This window comes from Prionailurus viverrinus, unplaced genomic scaffold (genome assembly GCF_022837055.1).
Source record: "Prionailurus viverrinus isolate Anna unplaced genomic scaffold, UM_Priviv_1.0 scaffold_45, whole genome shotgun sequence".
Taxonomy (NCBI): Eukaryota; Metazoa; Chordata; class Mammalia; order Carnivora; family Felidae; genus Prionailurus; species Prionailurus viverrinus.
Window position 1 is genome coordinate 1,685,165 of NW_025927610.1, and position 24,854 is coordinate 1,710,018.

At 56.0% G+C, this 24,854-nt stretch overlaps 1 protein-coding gene across 3 annotated transcripts in view; it reads right to left on the bottom strand.

Annotated features, from left to right (window-relative positions):
• Positions 1-24,854, bottom strand: part of HTT (huntingtin) — a 146,400-nt gene that overhangs the window by 1,079 nt on the left and 120,467 nt on the right. For 2 of the 3 annotated variants that reach the window (XM_047847150.1, XM_047847149.1), the window contains 19 exons: positions 23,970-24,183; positions 23,456-23,601; positions 21,413-21,590; positions 20,426-20,521; positions 17,584-17,771; positions 15,758-15,884; positions 13,685-13,785; positions 12,337-12,491; positions 11,849-11,988; positions 10,428-10,510; positions 8,656-8,786; positions 8,420-8,549; positions 6,533-6,688; positions 3,942-4,132; positions 3,663-3,777; positions 3,322-3,535; positions 2,803-2,908; positions 931-1,093; positions 574-734 (listed from right to left, as the gene is read on the bottom strand). In XM_047847150.1, the coding sequence (XP_047703106.1) occupies positions 574-734; positions 931-1,093; positions 2,803-2,908; positions 3,322-3,535; positions 3,663-3,777; positions 3,942-4,132; positions 6,533-6,688; positions 8,420-8,549; positions 8,656-8,786; positions 10,428-10,510; positions 11,849-11,988; positions 12,337-12,491; positions 13,685-13,785; positions 15,758-15,884; positions 17,584-17,771; positions 20,426-20,521; positions 21,413-21,590; positions 23,456-23,601; positions 23,970-24,183 (2,795 nt within the window). Of the gene's footprint in view, positions 1-573; positions 735-930; positions 1,094-2,802; positions 2,909-3,321; positions 3,536-3,662; positions 3,778-3,941; positions 4,468-6,532; positions 6,689-8,419; positions 8,550-8,655; positions 8,787-10,427; positions 10,511-11,848; positions 11,989-12,336; positions 12,492-13,684; positions 13,786-15,757; positions 15,885-17,583; positions 17,772-20,425; positions 20,522-21,412; positions 21,591-23,455; positions 23,602-23,969; positions 24,184-24,854 lie in introns of those variants that run through there. The other variant, XM_047847151.1, reaches the window with a different exon arrangement.

Below are 24,854 nucleotides of genomic sequence, written 5' to 3' on the forward strand. Positions count from 1 at the left end.
GCGGCTGCTCCCACAGGCCCCGCTCCCGCTCGGTGAGAGCAGAGCCATGCCCCCCCCGGCCCGGGCCCTCCCGGCAACACTGAGCGAGGCCGGCCGCCAGCAGCAGGACAGCCGTCTGCTCAGAGGCTCTGGTCTGTCTTGGGGGAAGGCTGCTGAAGGAGAACATCCCCTTTTGGCAGCCAGCGTTTTTGGGGGTGGGAACCAGATCTTCACTGAAGCCTTTTACCCGAGAGAATGACACGGGGCACGATGACAAGGAATAATGAGAAGCAGCATCCGCCACCACCCCAGCTGCACGGGGCCCTCGACTGGGGACGGGGCGGGAGGGAGGGAGGGAGGTCCACAGGGAGCTGGTGCCACCCTCCCGCCCCTCCAGGCAGTCCTGGTCAGTGTGGCAAACGTTTCCTTATCAAGGCTGCACCCCCCTCAGGCTTAAGGTATATGTCATTTTGACATCTGAGTTTCCGGCAAAGGTTAGGTTCCAAAAACTTTAACGGGAAGCATCAACCCAGACACAGACAGAAGAGACCACGGGACTGGTAAACGGGCCCCGGCCCGGACCCGGAAGGATACACGGCGGAGACCCAGGGGCTAGTGGAAGCACTGACGAAGAAGCAGGAGAGGCTCCACACAGCCATGGCCACCGGGCTCCTCTGGGTGAAGTTGGAGAGGGACAGCATGACCCAGTCCCGGACCATGGACGACTGCCCACTGCTGTGCAGGGTCTGGAAAACCTGAGAGGACGAGAGGCCCAGAGGGTCAGGGGCCACAGCTCCACCGAAGCAGGGGTGCTGGGTAAGGGGCGCTGCAGTTCGCAGGGTGAGGAGTGGGGCCCACCAGCACCTGCACCAGGTCAGCGCATCCAGATGTTAAAAGGCATTCGGTCCGCAAAGTCGGGGCTTCCCCTGGCCCGTGACCCCGTGCCCTCACCTTGTACACAACGGTGGCCATGAACTGTGGGTATGGCTGCTGGTTGGACAGAAATTCCCCAATGACTTTGTTCATGACATCCTGGGGTGGGAAGAAGTCATCTAAAAACTGAGGAAGGATCCGTGCCACCACTCTGGCTTCACAGGGGAATCCTTTCCTGACCCTAAAAGGAGGGGACACAGGTCAGAGTCTGGCCCCACCTCAAGAGGGCCTCATGTCTGATGCCAGCTGGGGGGCGCCCTGGGTCCCAGTATGTTATAAACGTGTTGCTAACAGGCAACCCCCTCCTTACTGGCCTCACCAGGCACCTGCAAGTGAAGGCACGGCTCACGGCCCCCCAACCTGTGTGTGGGCTGAGGCCTCAGAAAGGGGTTTCAAAGTCGTGTCAAGTTATAAGCAACAGGGGTTTGAGATGGTGACATTAGAGATAAAAAAAGTTCATAAGGAGAACACCATCCACGTTCCGTTCCGTTTCCATCCATGTCCAAATGCTGTGGGTGTCTCAGCACCCCGTTCTGATGCCAGACCTCTGCAGTCAGCAAGGACCCCTCTTACCTGACCCCTACCCGCACACTCTCCTGCTGATGCCCCCCACGCCCCGCTGCCCCAGATACTACAGTGAGCACCTCAAGCGATGCCTTCTGGCCAGGTTTCTCCATTTGTGCCCACAGAGGAGCCATACGCCGCTGAAAAGTGCCGGAACGGCCCCAGAAACGGGGCCCATGCCTCCTAGGCATGCCCAGACCCCCCCACCTGCATGCCAGCTCTGGCCCAGCAGGGGCGAGGCTGCTGCTCTGGACAACACCCACAATCAAAAGCTACCTCCCATCAACTCAGTGTCCCCCCGCCTGACGTCTGGAGAGTGACCACACTGCATGCCTGACAGCACTCGCTAAAATGTTGGTGTATTTTGTTAGCCCTGGGATGCAAGGTCCACAAAGGCAGGGACCCAAGTGTGGGCTCCCCTGCCCGTCACCCGGCTGTGGTCGGGCTCGACAGATCTGTGTGGAACAGAAGATGGCTATAAACACTCATTTTAAATTTCAACACAGAAACAGACTGCAATGCTTGGCTTTCCAGAACACCTCATGTGGACCGAGTGGACGCGGGGAAAGCTTTGGCTCAGCGTGCTCTTGTGAGAAAAAGCCAGAAGCCTCCTGCTGACTGGGCCAGAGGGACAGGCCAGGCTGAGTGGTGCAGAATGGGCCTCCCAAGGCTGCAGACGCATCACGTAGTCTGCACTGGGAGGCCTGGGGCAAAACGCAGGGTGCGGTCCTGGGGAAAGAGCCTGACAAGGTGCCCAACCCATTTTCCAGAGCTGGCAAACTGAGCCGCCTCTGGACACAAGTGCACACAGTGGGGGGGGGGGGGGGGGGGCTGGGGGTGGGGGTGGGGGTGGCAGGGATTAATTACCAAGCTCTCAGAGATACTTTCCTTTGCTGTTTAAATCTTTACCCGGGTCTACCGAGCACGACTCCTGCAAGCTGCTGTTAATGATGCTCCGGGGCTGTGCTCCCCAGGCCTGGGGCGGGGAGCGGTGTGGGGCAGGGGGGGTACGGGCCAAGCCTGCTTTGATGGTGAGACTCCCCGCCCAAAGGCAGCAGTGTCCCAGACATCTCCATTACTGCTCAGAACTCCACGTGCCCGTCCGGTTCACATGCCCCACCCGATGCCTCCACACTGACAGGGGCTGCCCCCAACCTTCACGGGGGAGGGACACCCCAAGCTCCCCGGTGCTGGGGGCCAAGGACTGGCCGCTCCCGCAGAGCCAAGTGAGGCGTGTGTGCAGTCAGGGGGAGAGCGGGGAAACCGCGGGCCACGGGGGCAGGGCTGAGAAGGGAGCAGGTGCGTGCGAAGGCAGGCGTTTCTCACCTGTCGAAAAGAACGGACACACGCTCCATAGCCACGATCACGGACTCGCTGTCTGGGGCGGCGGGGCTGGGGTCTGAGGTTCTGCCTGGGCTGATTTTCTCCTTCCCTGGAACAAATCATTGTGTACTGTTACTTGCTCTGAAGACCACGCCTTGAACCCACGTGGGAGTTCAACGAAGCCTGAGAGATCATGTGAAATCAAGTGACAGGAGAGCTCAGCAGCCCAGGGCCTGGCCCCCACCGTGGGTACATGGGGTGCAGTGGTCAGTCTGCAGACCTGCTCCCTGGGCTGGGCTCTGAAGCCTACACAGCAATGTGGCCTTGAGCCAGTAACCGCAAGCCCCTGCTCTAGAATCTTCCTGAAGTGCGGTGGGGTCGTGGGGTCTGTGTCCAAGAATGAACATGCTTCTCGCTCACTTGGACAGCAGATCCGTATGGTCTGGAGTTCGGTGGCACTGAGCTGGCAGGCACAGGTGGGCCCGGGCCAGTCTCTGGGGACCCGTACCCCACACCCCGCACCTGTGTACATGCAGGTGAGCATCAGGCCCAGGGCAGCCATGGCCCGGTGCGGGCTATGCACGTTCACTCTGTCCACACTCAGCTTGACCAGGGACTCGGCATCCAGCCGGCACAGCTGTTCGGAGAGCAGAAGACGCTCCAGGCCCCGCAGGACGCAGTGGTAAATGATGGACGGAGTGGACTCCTCACTCCCGGACAGCATCACCCCACACATCTGAACACAAGGAAGACTTCTGGGTCAGGCCCCCGCCACTCGTGCTTGCTCCTCTGAGAGTACCACCCGCAGGGGACAGAGCACGCACACACGTCCGTTCCAGAGGAGGGCGCCCAAGGCCGCTCACCTGAATTACTGACGCAGAGAATTCTGGGCCTACGTCCAGGGGATAGTTCTCAATCAGGTAGAAGGCGGTGGCACACATCACCAGCACGTGCTGTTGGCTATGAACATTCACGCAGCTGAAACCAGGAGATACGGGCCGGTCTGACGGTGCGTGTTATGTCGCCAGGACCTCCGCCCCCGTCCCCACGGAAGGGGGCCCACCTGGGCCCCAGGACCTGGTGTACCACCCCGCCCTTCCCCCGGTCCACGCCAAGACCCCCACGCAGCCACTGCCACTCACTGGGCTGCCCCTTTGAGGTTGGACAGGAGGTAGTCGCTGATGACAGGGACAAGCTGCTTCGCTGTCTCATCCAGGAGGTCACACTCCAGCACGTAGAGGGCGCCATGCAGGGCCCCGACCCTGCTGGGCAGGTGGCTGCTCCTCAGTGTGCTCTCCAGCAGCCGGCTGACAGGCTCGGCCACGGCCTTGTCCTAGAGCACAGGCACAGGAGCAGAGGCTTGCCCACGACGGATCGGGAGAGGCCAACAAGGGGCTGACCTAAGCTACAGAGGAAGACTGGGTGCAGGAGCTCCGGCAGCAGGCCCCCCAGAGGCCCCTGAGCAGGCGTCCGGGTACCCGGCTGGCGGGAGCATCCCCGGCTCCCCCGCTGACCAGAGCAGCCCCTGGGCCTCACCCGGTCACGCCAATGCTGTGTCCGCGCAGACACCTTCCTCCTGGGGGCCTGCGGTTTGGGCAGCACCAGGGAGAGTGGCCCGAGGGACCGGCCGCCGGCGGGAGCCCTGCTCTGTGTCTCTAATGTGCTCCCCTGGCGGACGAGACCCCACACGTGTTGTCACAACGCGCCCCACCTGACGCCCCGGGAGAGGATGCTGGCAGCTGGCGTCTGCTTCCTCGGGACCTGCCCCCCTGCGCCCCCTCCCCCCCCCCCCCCCACTTTACCCTGTGTCGATTGTGCTTCGATTTCACCGGGGTAAATCCCAGCCATGAGTATATGTGAATCCTCCCAGAAAAAACGCAGGGTGGTCTTGGGGACCCCTAATGGTAGTCTGCACTGACCTGAACCAAAATACTACCCGTGGCCGTTAGCACCCTCGACACAGTAGGGCGCAGCGGAACCCTCGCGCTCCATGCCACATGCCTCCCTCAAGACGCTCCTTTTAGAGAAGAGGCAGCCACAGGAAATGGTGTGGAAGTGGGGGTGACCCCAGGGCTCCACAAGCCACCCCACTTGGGAAAGGTGGCTACTGGCACCTGAGGGTCCCTCCAGGCCCCGCCAAGAGCAGACGCACACGCACCACGGCGGTGCGACGCCTTCCTAAGGACGGTTCCGCCGTGCATCCAGCCCCTGCCTCTGGAAGCACCGCCAGGACGTGCAGCGAGGGACGCACACTCCCTGACACCGTGTAAGTGTCTCAGGAGGAAAAGACAAGCTTCGGAGCGCGGCTGCCTGCACAGAGGCCCATGCATGCACGTCAGGGTGGGGAGTCTGTGTCCATGCAGCAAGTCTTGCCTTAGGGTCTTCTTAGAAAATGATGATTGTTTATTTGATTTATTGACAACACAACATTTGTCTAGGGGGACCTGGGTCTGAGCACAAAAACACAATTACAATGAAAACGAACCCAGCAGCTGAAATCCCCCACAAAGACAAAAGGACCCCTTCAAGTCCAGCTGCTTTGACATGTCTCTCGACGCCTGGAGGGCACACACTTTGAAGTGATGTGCTCACAGAAGGCAGGCCAACGGATTCATTGTTTCTGTTCCCTGATGGTGGCACCAGGGTTCTGGCCACCCAGGATGGATGATACCTGCCTGGGCACTTTGGGTCAGAGGGATGAATTCTACGGGGGGGGGGGGGGGGGCCAAGCCAGGAAGGGGCTAGAGTCAGGGCTCTGGGCCACAGACGTGGACTCAGACCTCTGCCATGTCCCATGTGACCTGGTCTCAGCTTCCTGGGGCCCAGATGAAACAAGAGCTCACCTTTGTGAGACTAGGCGAGGAGACCTGTTCTCGTGGTCACTGTCAGGACAGACAGGACTGAGCGGGAACACGGGGGAGGCAGAGGGACCGCACCACCGCGCCCCACACAGGGACCCAAGCCCCTGGCCGTGGCAGCCCCCACATGCTTGGTGGATGAATGAGTCTCCACCACCAATGTGAAGATGGGACTCCAGGAAACAGGGAGCAGAGGCCCCACAGATCTCGGGTAAAGGCTACGAAGCAAAGAGCAAGCACACGCCAAACCCGCACAGCCTGGAGGCCAGCTGTTTCCTTCTAACGGCGGAGGTTCTGTCCTTCCCTACGCTGACCAGAGCAGGCCCCGTGCAAACGCCTTCATGTGCTCACATCACGTCCAGTTAGCCTGGACCGCGTGGTGACGGACGCACAGAAAAACGGGTGCACGCCGCGCCGGCTGAGCTCTGATCGAGTGGGCGCAGAATAAGGAAGAACGCAAAAGCAGGCAGTCTGCCCTCCCGCTAACAACAGACAATGGCATCCGGACATGGGGGACAAATGCAGGGTTTCTGGGGTAAAATGGCCCCCGGGAGGGAGGTGTGTTGGCAGGAAGCACGGGAGCCGGCAGCTCTTCAGCAAAGGGGCGTGGGGGGGGGGGGGCGTGGGCAACTGAGGAGGAGGGGCCGGTCGTGTTGGCGCTACCCACACCGCGATGACCCAGAGCCAAGGGGTACAAGAGCCCTAAACCAAGGCTCGCCCACCATAACACGCTTCACGGTGACCTACAGAAAGGCAGGGATGTTAGAACCGAGTCCTCCCACTCTCCTTCCGGGTCAGGCCTTCCAAGGCCGAGGCTCCCTACGGCCACAACATGCAGCCAGTGCGAGGTGGCCTCCGCACCGCCTGGGGCTTACCATTCCGAGGACGGCAGCCGCCTTGCAGGTGGCAGGCACCAGGTACTGAATGAGAATCTCGTCTTCTGCAGGGTGCGCCCTCCTCAGCTCGGTCAGCGTCAGATACATCATCTCAAACTGGGTGCGCTCAGTGAACAAGTCTGAGACCACTAGGAGCTGGGGACGCAGAGCATTCAGACAGGAAGTAAGCCACAAAGTCCAAAATACATGTGCCAACATCCCCGAGACATTTAAATATGGGAACTGACAGGGGCCCTGACTGGAGACGTACAATCCAATGGGAACAGGTAACGTGAAGAGCGGGCCACCCAATATCTTCTTCAAATCCCCCTGCATCTGTGCGGCCCACCGGGGGTGAGCGCCCGGATCTTAGTCACAACCGCGGCGGAACTGCTGAGAAGCTCTCTAGCTGTTATTCTGGGCAGCAGAGGGGACGGGCTCTCCAAAGCCCTGGGACGGAGGAAGGGGCAGCTGTTTCAGAAACAAAAGCTTGGCAACTCAGTCTCCCCAAAATGTTCAGTTCTCTGTTGTTCACCTCTTCACATGACACCACCTACGCATAAGCGTCACTGAGGCGAGTGCGTGTCTGCTCTTTAGGGACGCTGAGCCTCCTCAGAGGCCCCGGAGGACAGCGGGGCTCAGCAAGTCGCCACAGCAGCCCTTCTGAAGGTGGACGTGGTGGACCCTGGAGGACCTCCTGGGTTTCTCAAGGTCAGAACCACTTTTGTGGTAACATCAAGACCCTTATCTGCCTTTTCACCTCTGTTCTCCTCTGACCACAGGGCGGTGTTTTCTCAAAGTCCTTTCGTATTACTATCAGCTGAATGCGGAGCAGATAGCCTGGAGCCTGCTTCAGATTCTGTGTCTCCTCTCTCTGCCCCTCCCTGGCTCAATCTCTCTTTCAAAATTAAATAAACATGTAAAAAAAAAAACAAAACCAAAAAACCCCAAACCTCAAAAATTATCACTGTTATTTCAAATGGATTAATAACTTACAAAAAGGCCTTTATTACAGGTGCTTGTAATTTATTGATAAAAAAAAAAAACAAACTGTAAACTTTTATCACAAATTAAAAAAGAAATTCTTAAAACTCTCAACTTGACCAAATGGAAAATAACTTAAGAGCCTTAGAAGGTGCGAACTGAGAACAGCCAGGCTCAAAACTCCCGCCTGCAGGTACCGGGCAGAGGTGCCACCGAGGCCTAGGTGAGGGAAACCCGTGCCGCAGAGACCGTGCAGATGGTTGGCGGTAGGGGGTCAATGGGCAGGAAACAGGGACCCAGGGTCTTCAGCTTCAGACTCCTGCTTGCTTCTCACCAGACGATGGTAAAAATGCTGATGCGGCGTCTCACGAGGAGCCGTTTGCAAACCCCACAGATTTCACTTCCGGCACCGTCAACACTGACGGGTGTAACCCACTCTCCGGGGTCCCCGCGCGTGCGGCAGCCTTGGTCCGCAGTTGACGACGGATCCACACCAGAGCCTCTCAAAGGGGGTGTGGTGGTGGCACTGTCTGCACAACTCTCTTCTGACAAACCCGACATTTAAGAAACAGACCCTTGTGGAGACAAACGTGGCTATGTCACGTGGCCTCGAGAACCGTGGTACGATGGGACACTCCTACACTACTTCCACTGTACCGAAAAGGGCATCGATGGGCCACGGATTGGAAAATCGGAAACGGCGCTCCACTGGCTGGAGAGCTGCTACAGGATCATCCTGCATCTGTGAAACCCCGAGAGTTCCTTCCCGGGTTCCCACAGACCACAAACTCTGCGTGAGCGTGCAGCGTCCGTACTGGTGCCTACGTGCGAACACCCGTGTCTGCGTGTGTGCCGTCACGAGCCCCGTGCGCATGTGCGGGGCAACGGGGGAGGCAGACTTACAGATCGGACCACTTCGCTGATCAAGATGATGGGGGTCCTTCTGGCTGACCCTGACGGCAGGATCCAGCGACTATACAATTCAAGCAAAAACTGGGAACAGGAATGGATGTCGACTCCAGCCCGGTGCTTCCTGCAGAGTACGCAAGACGAAAGGCCTGTTTCAAGGGGTGCCCCAATCACATCAAATGACTGATGGGAAATTTCAAATCGCTTGAAATGAACGGCAGATAAGAAACCTGGAGTTGACCGGCGATGTGGGTGGTGATGCAGACGTGGGGACGTCGGCCTCCTCCTCCTCCTCCTCCTCCCACTCTTCCTCTCTCAGGGGCGTGATGCTGTTCCCCAGCCACACGGAGTGAATGGACACCTTCAGGAGACAAGGACACAGGGCTCAGTGGTCAGGGCACAGGTGTCGGTCCCCTGAGCTGCAGACCCCCGTGCCCTTCCTGTGCTTGTTCTGGGGATGGCGGCAGCAGTGCTGGGAACAGGAGTCGATCTGTCCACCGGGGGGGGGGGGGGGGGGGGGGGTGAGGGGGGGGGTGGTGTCCCTCCCCCACTCCACCACCCCCCCGGCAGGGCAGCGTGCTCCCACGTCTGCTCTGTTCACGAGGGGGCCCTCCGGCACATGGCATGGCATCCACACTGCCAGCGAGCGTGTGCTGCATTCCCACCACCATCCGGGACACCGGCCCCCATTCCCACTCTGCACGGACAGCCATCTCCCCTTCCGACCCCACCCGCCATGGGGGACTGGCAACAGGAGGGCAGGCTGGAGGTGGCCACCGTAGACGGACTAGGGGCTGCAAGGCCTCAAGCAATCTTCAAGCTCTGAGAGAGGGTGGCCCCCCCGCTCTCCTCATTCCCCAACAGCCAGTGACGGCTCAGCGTGGAGGGATTCGGGAGCCAACTGGCCTGTTAGCAGGGCAGGGTGGGCTCAGGGCTCAGCCCCAGGTAAACGCACTACACTCAATTCTCGGCGGCTAGACGTGAACACGGGTGCTGAAGAAAGGATCCAGCCGGGCAAACATCCGTGTACCAGAATAAGGCCAGGCGCCACCCCAAGAGCCAACGTTGCTCACTCATAGCCTGCTCCTCAGAAACACTCCCGTAGAAATGACACTGAGCTCCATCACCTCAACTTGTCTCAGGGACAGAAGCTTCTCTGCAGGGACAGAGCTCGGATGGCCTGCCTGTGACTCCTTGATCATAGAGGAACGTGTGTGGGCAGGAAAGGGTGGGACAGAGGAGGCCTGGGGTCTCTGCTGCAAGCCTGTGCCCCGAAGGGACGGGGCTGCCCTCGGGACAGACCAGTATTTCCAAACCCTGCTCTGACCAGTGTCCTCCGCGACAACAGCTAACAAGAAAACAGTCCCGTATACCTGCTAAGTAACCCAGTGAGGTTTGAGAGGACACGGCGTGGACAGAGCAGCCATCAGGCTGCCACACCGAGTCCTTCCGCCCAGCACACGCACCCCCTCACAGCTCCAGGGGCCACGTCCCTGTTCCCCAGCTCCTCCAACCTCACTGTCATATGCGTGACTGTCCTGTTTTTCTGACGGGAAAACCGAGTATAGTTCAAGGTGACCCACCCAGTAAGCCGTCACCTGGGGCCCAGAGCCAGCCCATCCGCCACACTGCACTATGGGACCACACTTCCCTCTGAGCTGGCAGCTGGGACACTCGTGGCGAAACTGGTGGCCCCTCAGAACACGGGCCCCTCTCTGTGTTCGCCTCACCCGTGCCGCTCTCGCCTGTGTGATGCCCCGGACCCAAGTCTAACTCACACCATCTCGCTACCTTTGCACACGCTTACACCAGTACGTGCACGAGACCCTTTAAGTCCTCCTTGGAGTAGAGCATATAGGAACAAATAAAAGAAAAACGCTCCTTTTATTTAAAAACCACACGTAACTTTTCCTCTGGATGTACTAAATGGCCCGGATCCAAGGCTGACAAGGGACGGCGAGGAGAGCTGGGGGACGTGACCGGCCACGCGGGTGTGACTGACCTGGCCGAGCTTGTAGCTCATGTTTCCCAGCTCCCGCTCAGGGTTGATCTGCAGCAGAAGCTTGTCGTGGCCGATGAGGGCACCTGCGGGCGAGAACACCGTGAATGCTGCCCTGCGTGGCGTCGGCCCGGCAGCGCCTGCCCAGACCCGCTGGCAGGATGGCACAGCTCTGTAGAGCCCAGAGGGTCTCTGGGGTTTTCTCTGCCATTTTATAACCCATTAAGCTGGGAGAGCCAGTGGGGCAATAGTGAATGATCACTTTTTCTCTGTAACAAACCAGCTTAGGACTCTGCAGGGGAACTGGTGGGGGCCTGAGCTGCAAAAACCAGTTGGCAGCTGCAGATGGTGCGACGGCCCAGCAGGCGGGCACTCTGCTCTGGGGGCCAGACCATGTCAGTGGGCAACAATTTCCAGGACCCTGCTTTGGTGCCCAGGCTGTCCAGCTGTGCCCACCAGAGTGGGGTGCAGGCAGAAGCCCCTACCCAACCGACCCATCTTTTCCACAATCAGTCTTTTACACCCTCCACACCGCAGAACAAACGACCCCTGCCCCTGGCTAACCCCTAGTTAACCCTTTGCCAGATCGAGCATCAACACGCCGTCTTCCAAGAGGCTTCCCGTGCCCCTTGCCCTGGCAGCACGTGCTCTGCTCAGGGCTCCTGGAGCGCTGGCACTCCTCCTGGCACCTACTCTCTCCTGCTTCCTGTGACACCGGGTGAGGCCACTTCTTTCTCCTGGTGGGCATAATCCTCACTGGATCTATGGCCATCCAAGTTCACAGTCCTGACTTTAATTCAATGCCCCGGTAAGTACACTTCTACACAGAACATTTTCTGGATAATGCGTTTAAGGTGCTTAAAATCGCAGGATCTAACAATTCCTAAAATAAACTAGGGGATCAGAAAAACGCTGCGCTAAAATATTATTTTTCAACAGAAAACGTGTGCACACAAAATTCTCGTCTTGTAACCCAGGGTGACAAACTCGAGCGCCCATTTCAGGGGCAGGCACACAGCCTGCAGTGCAGACAACGCAGGTGCAGCGCTGGGGGAGGGGACGGCAGCCGGGGACGGAGAGCTCGGGCTCAGGGGCGCCCGGCCCCAAGGGGCTCTCAGAGAGTGTGGCCTGCCCTTGCCACGGTGCTCTCTCCCAAGAAGCTGGAGGTTCACGGGAATCACTGATGGACTCTGATTTTTCATGTAAGGGACCAGTTCTGCTTCCAAAGGCCTGACTGGGGAGAGACACGACTCCAGGTCAGTACCAGACTCGAGCTCCGCGAGGCTGATAAAATTCCCTGGTCCTGAGCAACACTCGTGGTCATGAATTAGGGCAGCACATTTAGTATCGCAGCCTCCTCTTTAGTATTTCGGGCACATTCTCATCCCGGCCCAGGGACGAATGGCCTGTCCTCCCACAGGTACCTGTAGTAGCTGGAGAGAGAGAAGGGACGGGGTCCCACGCTTGGTACAAGTGATGGGTGGCGACATTCTCTCTCTTCGAAACCATTGCTTGGATTTCTTGCTCCACAATTCCTCTGATAATGCTCAGCTTCCTCCCAAACCTGAAGTTCAGAACAAAGGTTAAAAACAGTATTTTCCTTCCATCGAAACCTCAAAAGCCAAAAACCTCAGGGCTTCCTCCAGCTTTGCCTAAAGGAAACACAGGCACCGATACGGCAAATGGCACTTCCTTTGAGGCGATTCCTGTCCACGGGCCCTGGGCTAGCCCTCGCTCTGCCAGAGTCCGTCCTGAACACTCAGGCCTCACTGCCACGGGTCACCAGATCACCTCTGGATCTGCACCTCTTGCGGCAAGCAACACGCACAAGTGTTGTGTTTGTAATTCTGGCAACAAGGGCAAGGGCCCGGGGAGGAGGTGCCGGTCACTCTGTGTGCCTCGCTGGCCTCACCTGGTGTCGAGAGCTTTCAGGGGCTTGTTCCGGGGCTGCTGCTCCAGGCAGCTCACGGCCGGGTTGCCGGCCACGGGCACAGTCATCGCACTCAGCACCAGTGAGGTGATGGCCTGCACGGCCAGGACGTTGATCTGGGTCCTCTCCGTGTCTTCCTAGAAGGAGAGTCCACGCTTTACCAAGTCACGAGCGGCCAGACACCCACCTGCCCACAGAGCCTGGAGGCCATGGTTCTCAGGCCACGTGGTCTTGCAGGGAAGAGCCCCGAGCGCTAGGGGCACACACGTCCCAGCAAGGGTCCTGTTTTGTCTGCCCTGATGCCGCAGCCTACACGCATCTGTGACTTGAAACGAATCTAATGGGCAAATGTCCACCTTTCAAAACAAGGTCTCTTATAGATACAAATCTCCAAACACAAATTACTTTTTAAGAAATTGCCCTGAAATTTCCTCACTAATTTTAGGGACTTTGCATATGACAACCTGTTAATTCTACACATGAATTTAAAGACAATCTGGTGGCACCTGGGTGGCTCAGTCAGTTAAGCATCCGACTTCGGCTCAGGTCATGATCTCACGGTTCATGAGCTCGAGCCCCACACTGGGCTCTGTGCTGACAGCCCAGGGCCTGGAGCCTGCTTCAGATTCTGGCTCTCCCTCCCTCTCTCTGCCCCTCCCCAGCTCGTGCTCTGTCTCTCAAAAATAAATAAATGTAAAAAAAAAAAAAAAAAAAAAAAAAAAAAAAAGACAATCTGGATTTCTGACACATGTCTACTCTTTGAACATTCATTTCTACAAGTTTGTACCACAGCTTCTAGCAGAATTAGGGACTCCTATCCCGTGACTTTCAATATCTCAGGCTTTGCCTTATCAGAACACGGCTTTTGCTAACATTATAGTAACATAAGGTCCCCTGACATTCCAAGACGCTTGATAAATCTCTGCAAATGACGCAGGTACACATGCGTACATGGTCTTTATAACGAGCCTTTTCATTCGATTCAACCTCCACACTGCACCTGAAAACTGATAAACGGAACTCACAAATATTTTCAAGAAAGGGTGTAACCATTCTGACCCTTAACATGTAATGCACTACGATGAACTGTACTGGGAACCCAGTGGGAACCCAGGGTTCCACTGGGAACCCAGGCCACTCAGACTTGGGGGGGTGGGGGTTGCTCCACCAGTGTGTAGACACCAGTCTAGTATGAACTGGCTAGTCTTCTACAAACAAGACCAAGAAAACGAGCGTGCAGCCCTTCTTTAGGCCACCACAAACAATCCATCAGCTGTTGTAACTGCCTGTGTGCCAACCAGTGGACGCACGGGCCTGCACGCGGCCTTACTTCCGGCGGGCTCTCCTCCTGCTCCATCACGAGGGGCTGAGTCACCAGGACACCGAGGAGGGTGGCCCACGTTTCCTCAAACTGGGTGCGGCTGGTCCACCCTAGGAATGTAAACGTCGCGTGAGACGGAGGGTTACCCGCTCCCCAAACTCTTAGATGTGAGGGGGCAGCTGGGCCTGACCAGACGCTGCCCTGGGGCACATACAGCAGCCCCCTTGCCGCGCACGCCAATTCCAAAATGCCGCCACACTGCCAGCTCCACGCCACCAGCGAGGACACGGAGGCACACGTCTGAGGCCACGCAAGCAAGCGGCACTGGAGGAGTTCAGCCCAGGCACCCTCTCGGCCCTCCGCTGTGGAGATGTGGGGACGTCCCAGCGGGCTACCCTGGTCGGATTCAGAACTGCTTCTGCCCTGCTTACAGAGGGCTGACAAGTCTTCCACAAAGTCAGACCACCGCCCTGGGCCACGGGCTGCGTAACCCTGTACGAACAGCAGACCGCGAACCGCACGCTGGGAGTGGGTGAAGTGCGTACTCTGCGAATTCCATCTCGATAAAGCTGCTCCAACTAAAAACGTAAAAGCAATGGTTGCTCTGACCCCATCTCAGAAGAGCGGCAGATTAAAAAAGGATGGAACGTTGCCGGGGCGCCGCATCTGCCGGGCCGCCCACAAGCAGCATCGCCACCGGCGGCCCTCACGGAGCGTGTGAGGAGTGCTCGTGTCCGAGAGCCGAGCGCTGCCTGTTCCCGCTCGTGACCTGCCAGGTGGGGGTGGCCGTGCCACCGGTGTCAGGGCCACAAGTGACGGGGAGGGGGTGCTGAGGGCAGGAAAACCAGAGCATCGACCTTCAGGATCCCCTTGGTAGAAGTGGACACAGAGGGAGACGGAGTGACTCAGATGGGGAGTGGATGCAGACAGCCTGACCCGGTGAGGCTGCTGGAGATACGGAGGCCTACGCCATTGATTTACGGGAAAAGAACAGGAAGCACACAAAAAAAGGCATGAGCAAAGGCCACATCAGGAAGGGACCGTGGAGCTGTCCGGGGTCTGAGTGACAATTCAGGCACGAAGATGCCTGGGTGAGAAAAGGCACGGATGTCACACAGGGTGGCCAGGAGGCTGCCTGGTAACCACCTCCAAGGAGAGGAAAGAAACCAAGCTTCCCAAGGCTCTGGCCTTGGGTCACCGCTGGGTTTCACTCTGGACAGGGTCATGAACTGTCTGCTTCACTAAAAGCAAAAGTAGACGCGAGAGGGTGTCGGCTGCCTGAACCTTCTGGGATCGGAAGAAGCACAAAATGTGTAGAGGCCGGAGACAAAGGGCGGGCCCATCGTGCCAGCAGATGTCCACGCCCGCCTCACAAGACAGACACTCCAGATCTACCAATTACGACCCTCCCACCAGACCACACGTCGGGCCGCACAATGGGGACAAAAACGACGTAACTTCCACCGTGCTGCAGAAAGCGGGCAGGAACCCTGACCCGGAAAGTACTGATACGATTTACTGAGTTGCTAGGAGTGTCTCTCTTAGTTTCTGAATCCGTTGTGACACCGTGGATGACAAAGCCAGGGGTCCCGGAGGTGGAGGTGACCTGCCCCCTTCACCCAGAGTCCCGTGCTGTCTGACACAATGCAGTCTACCTTCCCCCTGCTCGGCCGGCCGTGCTGGCTCCACCCTGCCCCGCCTGCTCGCCCTGCACCGGAGAGAAGGGCATCGGTGACCACACAAGAGCACACGGAGACAAAACCGCCCCCGCCAGGCAGGACAGCAGCGCGGGGCACAGACCGAACTGGGCCGCACACCATCTATATCACCAGGCGCCGGTCCTGACTCCAAACAAGCCTGGTGTATGAAAACTTGGCATTTAACCTTCCCCCCGCCGCCCGCCACACCCAATACCACACCGACCTGGCGAGAATTTTTCATCGTGACAGTTTTATACACACTGCAGGGTGCACTATTCACACATGATCACATCCTGCCCCAGCTCCTTATGGAATAACCGAGAAGAAACGGGCAAGAACGCGCCTTGAGGTCTACCGTTTCTGAAAGAGAAATCCAGACTACCTAGAGTGTTGATGCGATAGATGAACTCTTTAAAGACCTCCTTCTCCTGGAGGAACTCCACTGGGATCTCAGGAAACGCCGTACCAAAATCCCCTCCCGGTTTGGGTGACCATCCAAGTTTCCAAACCTGAAAGATGAAAAAGAAAGGGACCCCAGTCAAGTCAGGACAGCCATAGTGCGAGGACACCATGAAGTACAATCTCTCTAAGCACGGTCTCCCTCCGGAGGCCAGCGGCCCCCTGACCGCGTGTGCATACATTCCCGAAAGCGAGTGCACCGCCTTCCTGGGAAAACAGCTCCCGTGCTTTGTCTGAGGATCTCCTTCCCCGTCGTGTGCCCCTTATCTGCTCTGACCGCCCCTTCCCCAACCTGCCTGCTCCCCAACCTGACCCAGCCCCTTCCCCCTAGCAGCTGCCACCCCACCGCTCCCCAGGCTGGCAGCTCGGGAAGTCAGGTTCCAGAGGGTCCGCGTTGGCAGTGCCCGGGTCATCATCACATGCGGGCAGGGGCCCCCTCCCCCCCAGAGCTGGTGTGTGAGATAAAGAAGTTATTAGGCTGCATGTAGAACGTTCACCGGTGAGCAGCCGCAAGAAGCCATGCCATTCGCACTTCTAAACTCCGCAAACGGAAGGTGGGCCCGAGGTTGACCTGAGGCGGTCCTGGCAGCGGGAGGGCCAAGCCCCCCGCCAGCTGAGCTGACCGCTCCGGCAAAGCCGAAGAGGACTTGGGGCGCCCAGGCCGAGGGCTCAGCTCCGAATTCCTCAGGCCCACCCGTGGGGGCCTCAGAGACATAGCCAGCCCTTGACGGCTCTGGTGCCTCGTGTTCACCTCGGGAAGACGCCGGGTCTCTCTCCCCCGTCTCACTAAGTTGCTCGCTGCACCCTCCTCACCACCACTCCCTGCGGGTTCAGGCCCCTGCCCGAAGAGCCCCCCTACAGCACGGGATCCGTGCCGGCACACTGTGGCTTCTACTCCAGACACAGTGACCCCTGGGACTGCGCCTCCCACAGTGTCCCCCGTTCCTCTCCAGACGTGCAGCTGTCTCAAGACCTACGGTGACGTCCTGCGTGCAGAGCACAGGCCGCCGGGGGGGCCGCCCCCCTTCCCCGGCAGCACCCTCTGCGTGCTCCCTCGGTGCAGCGTACCCAGAATCCCTCTCTCGCGCACAAGCCCCTTCTGGGCAGAGACAAGCACCTTTCCTCTCGGTCCTCCTGGCTCACCTTGACCTGCCGTGTTCACCCCGTCACCCCACTCCTTATCTGGGCAGGCTGTGAGGGCCCAGGCAGCTTCCCCAGGGAGAGGCCATGTGGCCACCACCAACCCTCAACTGCTCACACGAAGTCCTTCCTATTCCACGGGACAGAGTCCCCGTTAAAACCGACTTGAAACTGATCCTGAGGACAACGTGGCATGAGGAGACCCAAAAGCGGCTGTGCCGAAACAGCTGAGTAACACCAGACGGTGACCGCTTTTAAAGGGAAGTACCCGAGGGGTAGCACTTCTGGTCTACCGTTAAACAAAGGAGTCTAGTTCCCTGCCAATCACATCCAACATGAAGTACCGACTGGTGGGAGATGAAGTCTTACTGCTGGAGGTCATGCCTCACCCCATTTTGGAAAACCCAGCATTTCTGCTACCGACTGCTGGACACCACGCCCAAGGAAATCAGATAGGTGCCTTGAGCGCACGCCACGAAAGGCTCCGTACCACAGAGGAAGCACCTGAGGGGTCCACGTCTGCTCTCGCCCCCCCAGGGGCCCCCAGCCAGGGGCTTGCCCACGCATCTCGTTAACTTCGGTTTTCCGCCAAGGAGTTACCAGACTCACCAGGGGGGGGACGCGCGTGTAGCTGTTGACGAGGGGTAAGCGAGCCAGGCTGATGATGATGTTCCTGAGCACCGATGTGAGAAACGCTGGGGTGCTGCTATTCCTTTTATGGCCCAAGGCCAACACCGACGGCAAAGCCTCCACCATCTCTGCCACCATCCCACAGGCTGCGGTAATATAGGCCGGGTCTAAACAAACACCGTGGTTCAGAGGGCTGTTCTGTCAAAACACATCCCAAACCCACACCTCCACTCCTGACTTTCCCGCCCCCTCACCGCACAAGGCACGACCCTATAGCCAGCTGCTCAAGCCACCGACGCAGAGCCTGCTAGGCCTCCCGTCGCTCGCTGAAGGTCTACAGGTGTTACCTTCTTCAAATCTATCTAAACGTGCAAGCCTGCACACGCCTGCCAGGACTGTCGTCTTGAACCTGTCTCCCACTCCCGGTCCCAGCCCACCTGCCCACCCTGCGCTTACGCGGCCGTGCCGGCCGGCTGACATCCGGGGGAGCCACCCCTCCCTGGTGCTTGCACTCCTCTCCCAGCTGGCGTGCAAGGAACCATGATGTAAATCATGATGTACAACATCAGGGCTTCTCCCGGGCTGGTGGGGGGGATTCTGATGGGATGCCAAGTCCCACACTAGAACCCCCAAGGCAGAATGCTGAGGCAGACCCCACGGCCTGAGGTAAGGACCACGGCACCTTGAGGGCAGGCAGTTTCTCGTTCACTTTGAGTCTGGCACAGAGTATGTGCCAAAAAATCATCTGTTGAGTTGATGAATGTTTAGGGCTGTCCGTGAACAGAACCCATGGTTTTGAGGCTGGAAAGGCTAAGCAACTTCCTCATATGGAGAAGAAGGGATTCTTACTGGGCTTATGGATTATGGAGTCAAGTGCCAAGCTAAGAGAGACAAAGCTGTCTTTAGTAATACTTTTTTAAAAAAGTAAATAAACTCTATGCCCAACATGGGGCTCAAACTCACTAACCCGAGATCAAGAGTCGCACGCTCTACTGACTGAGCCAGCTGGGCGTCCCCTGACCAGCAGTCCCTTAAAAGGCATCATCCTATCATTCTTCCTCTGGCCAGGACGAGTGTAAGCGGCCTAAACAGGGCCATGGAGAACGGGCACAATGGCCGCAAACTAAGCATGCTCCAGCCCACGGGCCTGTGTGCTCTGACTCGACCCCCTGAAGTGCCTGAAGTATTTTGAGGAATGGAAATTCACGTGGTGATGAAAATTATGGTGCCATTTGCTGAGCACTTATAACAAGACTGGCACTTATTCTGGGTGCTGTACATGGGTTAACTCATTTCATCCTCACACCAACCCCCTGAGGGTAGTGTCATCCGTACCCCCGCTGCGGCAGCACTGGATAATAACTGGCCAAGGTCACTCAGCTAGGAAGTGGCTGAGCAGGGAAGTGAGTGTCTGCAGACCCCTCACATTATCAACAGGAAATCATGAAATCCCAAACAGCTGACAGAACTGTAGAGCTTTGAGGTAAACACTTGGAGAAGAGCTTGGCTGTGTACTGAAACACCGTTGTTTCTGGATGGTTAGACAATTACAAAGCCTTGAACAGGTAACTAGAAAACCAGCATGCTCAAAACTAATGACAGGAAAATGCCATCATTACCTGGGACTGCACAAAAGCTGGCAATAAGAAAGCATTTATGTACTTGCTCTGAAGTACATGTTTTTTCTTTAATGTTTATTTTTCTTTGAGCGAGAGCAAGAGAGAGAGACAGAGTGTGAGCAGTGGGGAGGGGCAGAGAGAGACAGGGAGACCGAGAATCCGAAGCAGGCTCCAGGCTCCCAGCTGTCAGCACAGAGCCTGACGCGGGGCTCGAACCCACAAACCGCAGGATCATGACCTGAGCCGAAGTCGGACGCTTAACTCACTTGGGCCACCAGGTGCCCCTCTGAAAAAAACAGGTTTCTTAAGCCGCCAGAATATGGCTAAGACTCTCGTACTCCAAGGAAGAGTGTTCCACGAAAGGGGCAGACAAGAACCAGCAGCCGGGGCGTCTGCTTCCCATCTCTGTGCGGGGGTTGCAGGCCCGCATTCCAGTCACAGCCTCTGGGTGAAGAGCCCGCCCAGCCCCAGGAGCATGGAGGTCCCCCCAGCGACAAGCAGTCGCTCAGCCCAGAGCTTTCCTCCCGATCTGTCTCACCACATTTTAAAGAGTGAGAGGCTGGAATCAAGAGATGAGAACGATCCCGTCTGAATCTAGAAAAGCTGTAAATAAATGGGACGTGGACATGTATTTTGTAGGAAGAGCAGTAAATTTCATTTAAAAATCCACCACAACACACGGCTGAAATAGACGCTCTGGTCACCTATCATTCACGTGGGTATTTCCACGAACTTCGAGCTTCTCAGCAATTCCACTTACTCATTCATTACTCAGGGAACATCTGTCGAGCGTTTACAAAGGCGAGAACACAGAGAGGGAACAGAGTCCCTGCCCTGAGGGAGCTCAGAGTCGAGGTGAGAGACCAGAGCAGGAGGCCCTGCAGAGGACGGAAGCGCCAGGTGGGGAGGAGTGGCTGTGGGGACCCCGGAGGGCTTCCCTGGGGGGTGACGCCCCAGCTGAGTCTGGGGGACCAAGGAGGCCAGATGGACAGAGCCAGCGTGCCAGCAGGGGAAAGAGCACACGCGAGGTGAAGCTGCAAACTACGCTCCAGAGATAAGCAACTAGACAGAAGCAACAGAGTGCAGCTAAACTAAGTAACGTTTTAAGAGTCCACACTTACCATTTTAAAAGTCTCTTTTATTAATGAATTTCAAGACCCCAAAGAAACAGGGTAAGAAAAAAAGTGGGTCTTGAGACTTACTTTGTGTGTTTGAATCTACTTCGTCCTCTCTGGCAGCCTTTGGGGTGTTCATCCTTCGGTCTGGACTAAGAAGCTGGTCCCCAGGCTGCACCACAACTAAAATCACAAGAGAACAAACTTTACTACTTCTTTTTATTCAAGATGTCACATTTGCGTAGTTTCACAACATCTCAAGGTGAGAGACCAAGTCACATGAGGTCCAGATTTTCGACAGTACCAGCCTTGGGTATTATTAGTCTCTGGGCTAGCCCACAACGCTCAGGACTCGACTTCTACGTGGAGATTTCTAAGTCTGCCACCTCTCGCCCTGAAGGTTTTTATCAGACAGCTCGTGATTCATTACTGCTAAGAGCATCACTGCAATCCCCAAGAAGTCTGGCTTTGAAAAATTGCTCCCTAGATCTTTGTTTTCAAGTTGACTACAAATGCACAGATGAAAACAATTTAAACAATGAAACTTCAAAACACCCTCTAACATGTAAACTATAATGTCCAATTTTTAAGAAACTCTGGCTAATGACCCTTGTTAAGGACACTGTTCCTTGAAAAGAATAAGTCACTTTTATTTTATAATATATTAGTATTACAATGCATTATAGAAACAAGCATTTTGACTATAACAGAAAACAATCTTTCTAATGTAATCTTATTAAATCTTATGGTCATCTGGGACTAAAAGCATGAAACAGTCAGCTAGGACCAGAGATCAAAGGGGCATAACATTGGAAATATTTTTTTTATGAAAGTTGGAACTCTAAAATCTAAACAAAATGACTACAAAAGCAAATTCCAGTTTAATTCTAGTGCAGAATCCAAGACATTGGAGATGAACACAAGGCTCATATTTTATTCACCGATTCACCCCCAATTCCTTGCTTAGCACCTGGTAAACAGGTGGTGCCAAATAAATGCCTACGACTCGACCTGCAGAGCTGAGGACTGGTTCACGTGAGAAAGGAGAGAAAGCCCTTGTGGCCACAGACTCACTGGCTTCCAGGATGAAGCGGACACAGTGGATGAGAGAACAGGCGTGGGTCACCATCTCTGGGGAGGAGAGTGCGCTCCAGACGCTGGGCAGCTGCAGGGCCAGGCAACAGCAGTCCAGGCCCGCCTGAAGGTCCAGACTCAGCGGGATCTGCTCATGGATCAAATGCCACGACAGGGCCTAGGGGGGAGGGTCAGTGTTACAGACGGCTCAGACCTGCTTCCTTCCTGTCTCCGGGCTGTCAGGGAGCAAACGACCCCCAGCTCTCAGAGAACTGTCCAAAGCGCCAGAGGCTAGCAGGTCGTGACACCCTTCCAGAGGAATGGGCCCCCGTCGCCCAGTCCCCTACATTCGTGCCTGACCACCTGCTCCCAAAAGTGCCTGGGGCTCTCCTCTCTGCCGAAATGGCCACCCTGATCTCGCTGCTCCTCTTTCCGTCAGCTCTGTAGGCTTCTCTAGAAATCCTTCCCTGGTCAGGGAGCCTGGGTGGCTCAGTCGGTTAAGTGTCCGACTCCAGCTCAGGTCATGATCTCACGGTTTGTGGATTCAAGCTCTGTGCTGACACATCAGGCTCTGTGCTGACAGCTCACCGCCTGGAGCCTGCTTGGGATTCTGAGTCTCCCTTTCTCCGTGTCCCCCTCCCCCACTTGTGCTGTGTCTCTCTCTGTCTCTCAAAAATGAATAAATGTTAAAAAAAAAAAAAAACAAAAAAAAAACCTCAAAAAAGAAAGAACGAAATCTTTTGCTGGCTACATGGCCTCCAGGCCAAGGTCTTCTTACTCGGGGCTCCCCGGGCACAGGCAGGCCTTGCCCGTGTCGTAGTCAGAGGCTGAATCTGAGAGCGCGGGTCTGGGACGTGGCCAGGCTTGGGTTCAAACGTCTACTGGCTACCTCCTGATGGGTAGACCTGGGCAAGCCACCCGACTTCCCTAAGCCTTGCCCTCCTCGTCCGTAAAATGGGAAGAACAGAGCCCATGTCCCAGAACCGCAGTAAGGCCTGAATGAGTGGGCGCGTGGAAGCATCTTGCCCTGTATGCAGCAGGCACAGGACTGCGGTGGCCAGCGATCACTCTGTACTGAGACGTACTGCCTGGCGGCCTGCTCGCCACACTGAGACCAGAGGACGGGATCGGCAGCCATGTGACTCAGCCTGCCTCTAGGCCGGTGCTTGCTCATCCCTTCACGAACGCCCGCACGGTGCCTTCCTGACACCCCTCTCTCTCTCCCTGCTGTGAGTGGCAGGCGGAGTTGACGCCGGGTCAGCCGTGTCCTGCTTCGGCTGAGAGACACAGCTCAGGTCTCTGGCTGCAAGGATGTAGGCTAGACTATTTTCCAGAAATTATATGGAAAGGTAACACACCCACATCATGTACACATTTTAGGGGTGACTGTAAGTGCCAACACAGAGTGCTTAATTCCCCATGGCTGAAATGTCCGGGTTTATTTCTCAATTTAAAGCCTAATAATTTTCCCAGACTATTTTTCTTTGATTATCCAAATTAGGATCCACACTACATCAGTGGTGCTTCCTTTTCCCTAGAAAAATAAATTTAGTGGCTATCTGTCGTGAAATGAGAGGCAGCTTAGAATCAAGCAAAGAGGTCTACACACAAGCACGTGACTTCCAACACTGTTTGGGAGATCCCTGAGAGGTTTCTGCCCATCTCTCCAGTGACCCTTGCTTCTCCCCACCAGACCCTCCTCTATGGCCTGCGCCCTCGCCCCAGGCACGCAGGGGGAGACAGCTGTCGGCGTAAGTCCAGGTCCCAGGCCCAGCTCTCCAGGGCCAGCTCTAAGGTAGGGACAGGAAGCACCGTGTTGCCAATCTCCCAAGGCACCTGTGAGAAAGCAGCACGATCGGGGGATGTGAACGTGCTCTAAGCAGGTGACAGGTGTGATGCTTCACCACCTGTAGTTAGTGTCTCTGTGAGAAGGGGAGCCTGCCTGACGGCACAGCTCCCAGGTTATAGACAAAACTGCCTTCCCTACTTCTCTAGTGACAGTCCCTCAGCACAGAAACAATGACTTCCCCAGCTGCCTCTTACCTCGAGGGTCATGACCACAAACTTCACCATGTCCCTCTCCTTCTCAGGAGGAAGGTGCAAGTGGCCGGGCAGTTTGGAGAATACCAGCAGGTACTGGGCCAGAGCCCGGGCCAGAGTGGTCAAGGAGCGATACAACACAGCATCCCCTAAAACACAAGATTGGGGGTGAGCGCAACTCTAGCAGAGGCTCGTGAACGGCAGTGAGGCCGTTCTCCGAGAATCTGCAGGCACCCGCAGCTCAGAAGCACATCCGCACCCACACCTAACTCCACGCGTGACTCGGGATGCACCTTCCTCAGAGCCTGTCTCAGTGCCCCTCCAGGGCTGGGCCAAGGATCGGCAAACATGACGAGACACCCAGAGCTAGGGGTCCCAGCACTGTTTCTCAAGTCACCTCTGTGCGTGCTCTCAGTTTATTAGATCAACGGTATTTACTGTGTCTTGACTCAGTGCAAAGCACAGTACTGGCTCTGCAGCATGATTAAGAAATAAAAGAAGTTTCTCTTTTAACTACCAAATAGATCATTCAACTTGTTCCAGTAGGCGGTGGGCTCTGTGGGCAGGAACGGCTGGAAAACGTGGTGGGCGGCAGGGAGCTGCTGCACCAGGCCGGTCACACGGTCCAGAGTCGCCAGGCGAGCTGCTTCGAAAAGTGGACTCCTCTGGCCTCCGGAGACTTCACGCATGCCAAGGCCCAGGCACGGCGCCAACAGGCTTAAGTTGAATTCCTGAATCAGGACGTTAAAGGTTCAGTAACAACAATTACACACTTTCAAGCAGGCAAGAAAAACACACAGAAGAAAGGACGATGCGAACATTTCTGAGAGAACACCCTCGAGTGCCCCATAAAAAATATCTTAAAGAGTAGTCTGCTTTCCGTAATAAGTACCATATGCTCGGTGAAGTTTATTTCTGATCTCTTTGGGGTACTTTATTCTTAAAGAAATATTTTAAATCATTTATACCTTCAGATTCGTTTGAAATAAAAAATTTAACACATATAATTTTTTTTTTAAAAACACATATAATTTTTAATTGATAAAAATACAAAACGAAGCTGACAAGGCACCCAAGAAATCCAGTGAAACACCACACATTCACCAAGTTTGAAAAAGGTATGTTCAAAAGCAGGTGAAATAAGTCAAAACAGCCATGATGGTGGTTGAAAAATAGCATTTCTTATGACCATGTATCAATTTGTACTGTTTTGCCAATTTTTAAAAACCATTTAAGGATCTTAGGGGCCAATTTTCAGGTAGAATATTCATCTTATTTTAGGTAACATTCAGAAAAGCTAGGTCATCATCAGTGACCAAAATTGAAATTTCTGCTACAGCTAGAACCTTTAAAGCTATTAAAAGTCCAATTACTGAATTGGAAAATTCAATAAATAGATCAT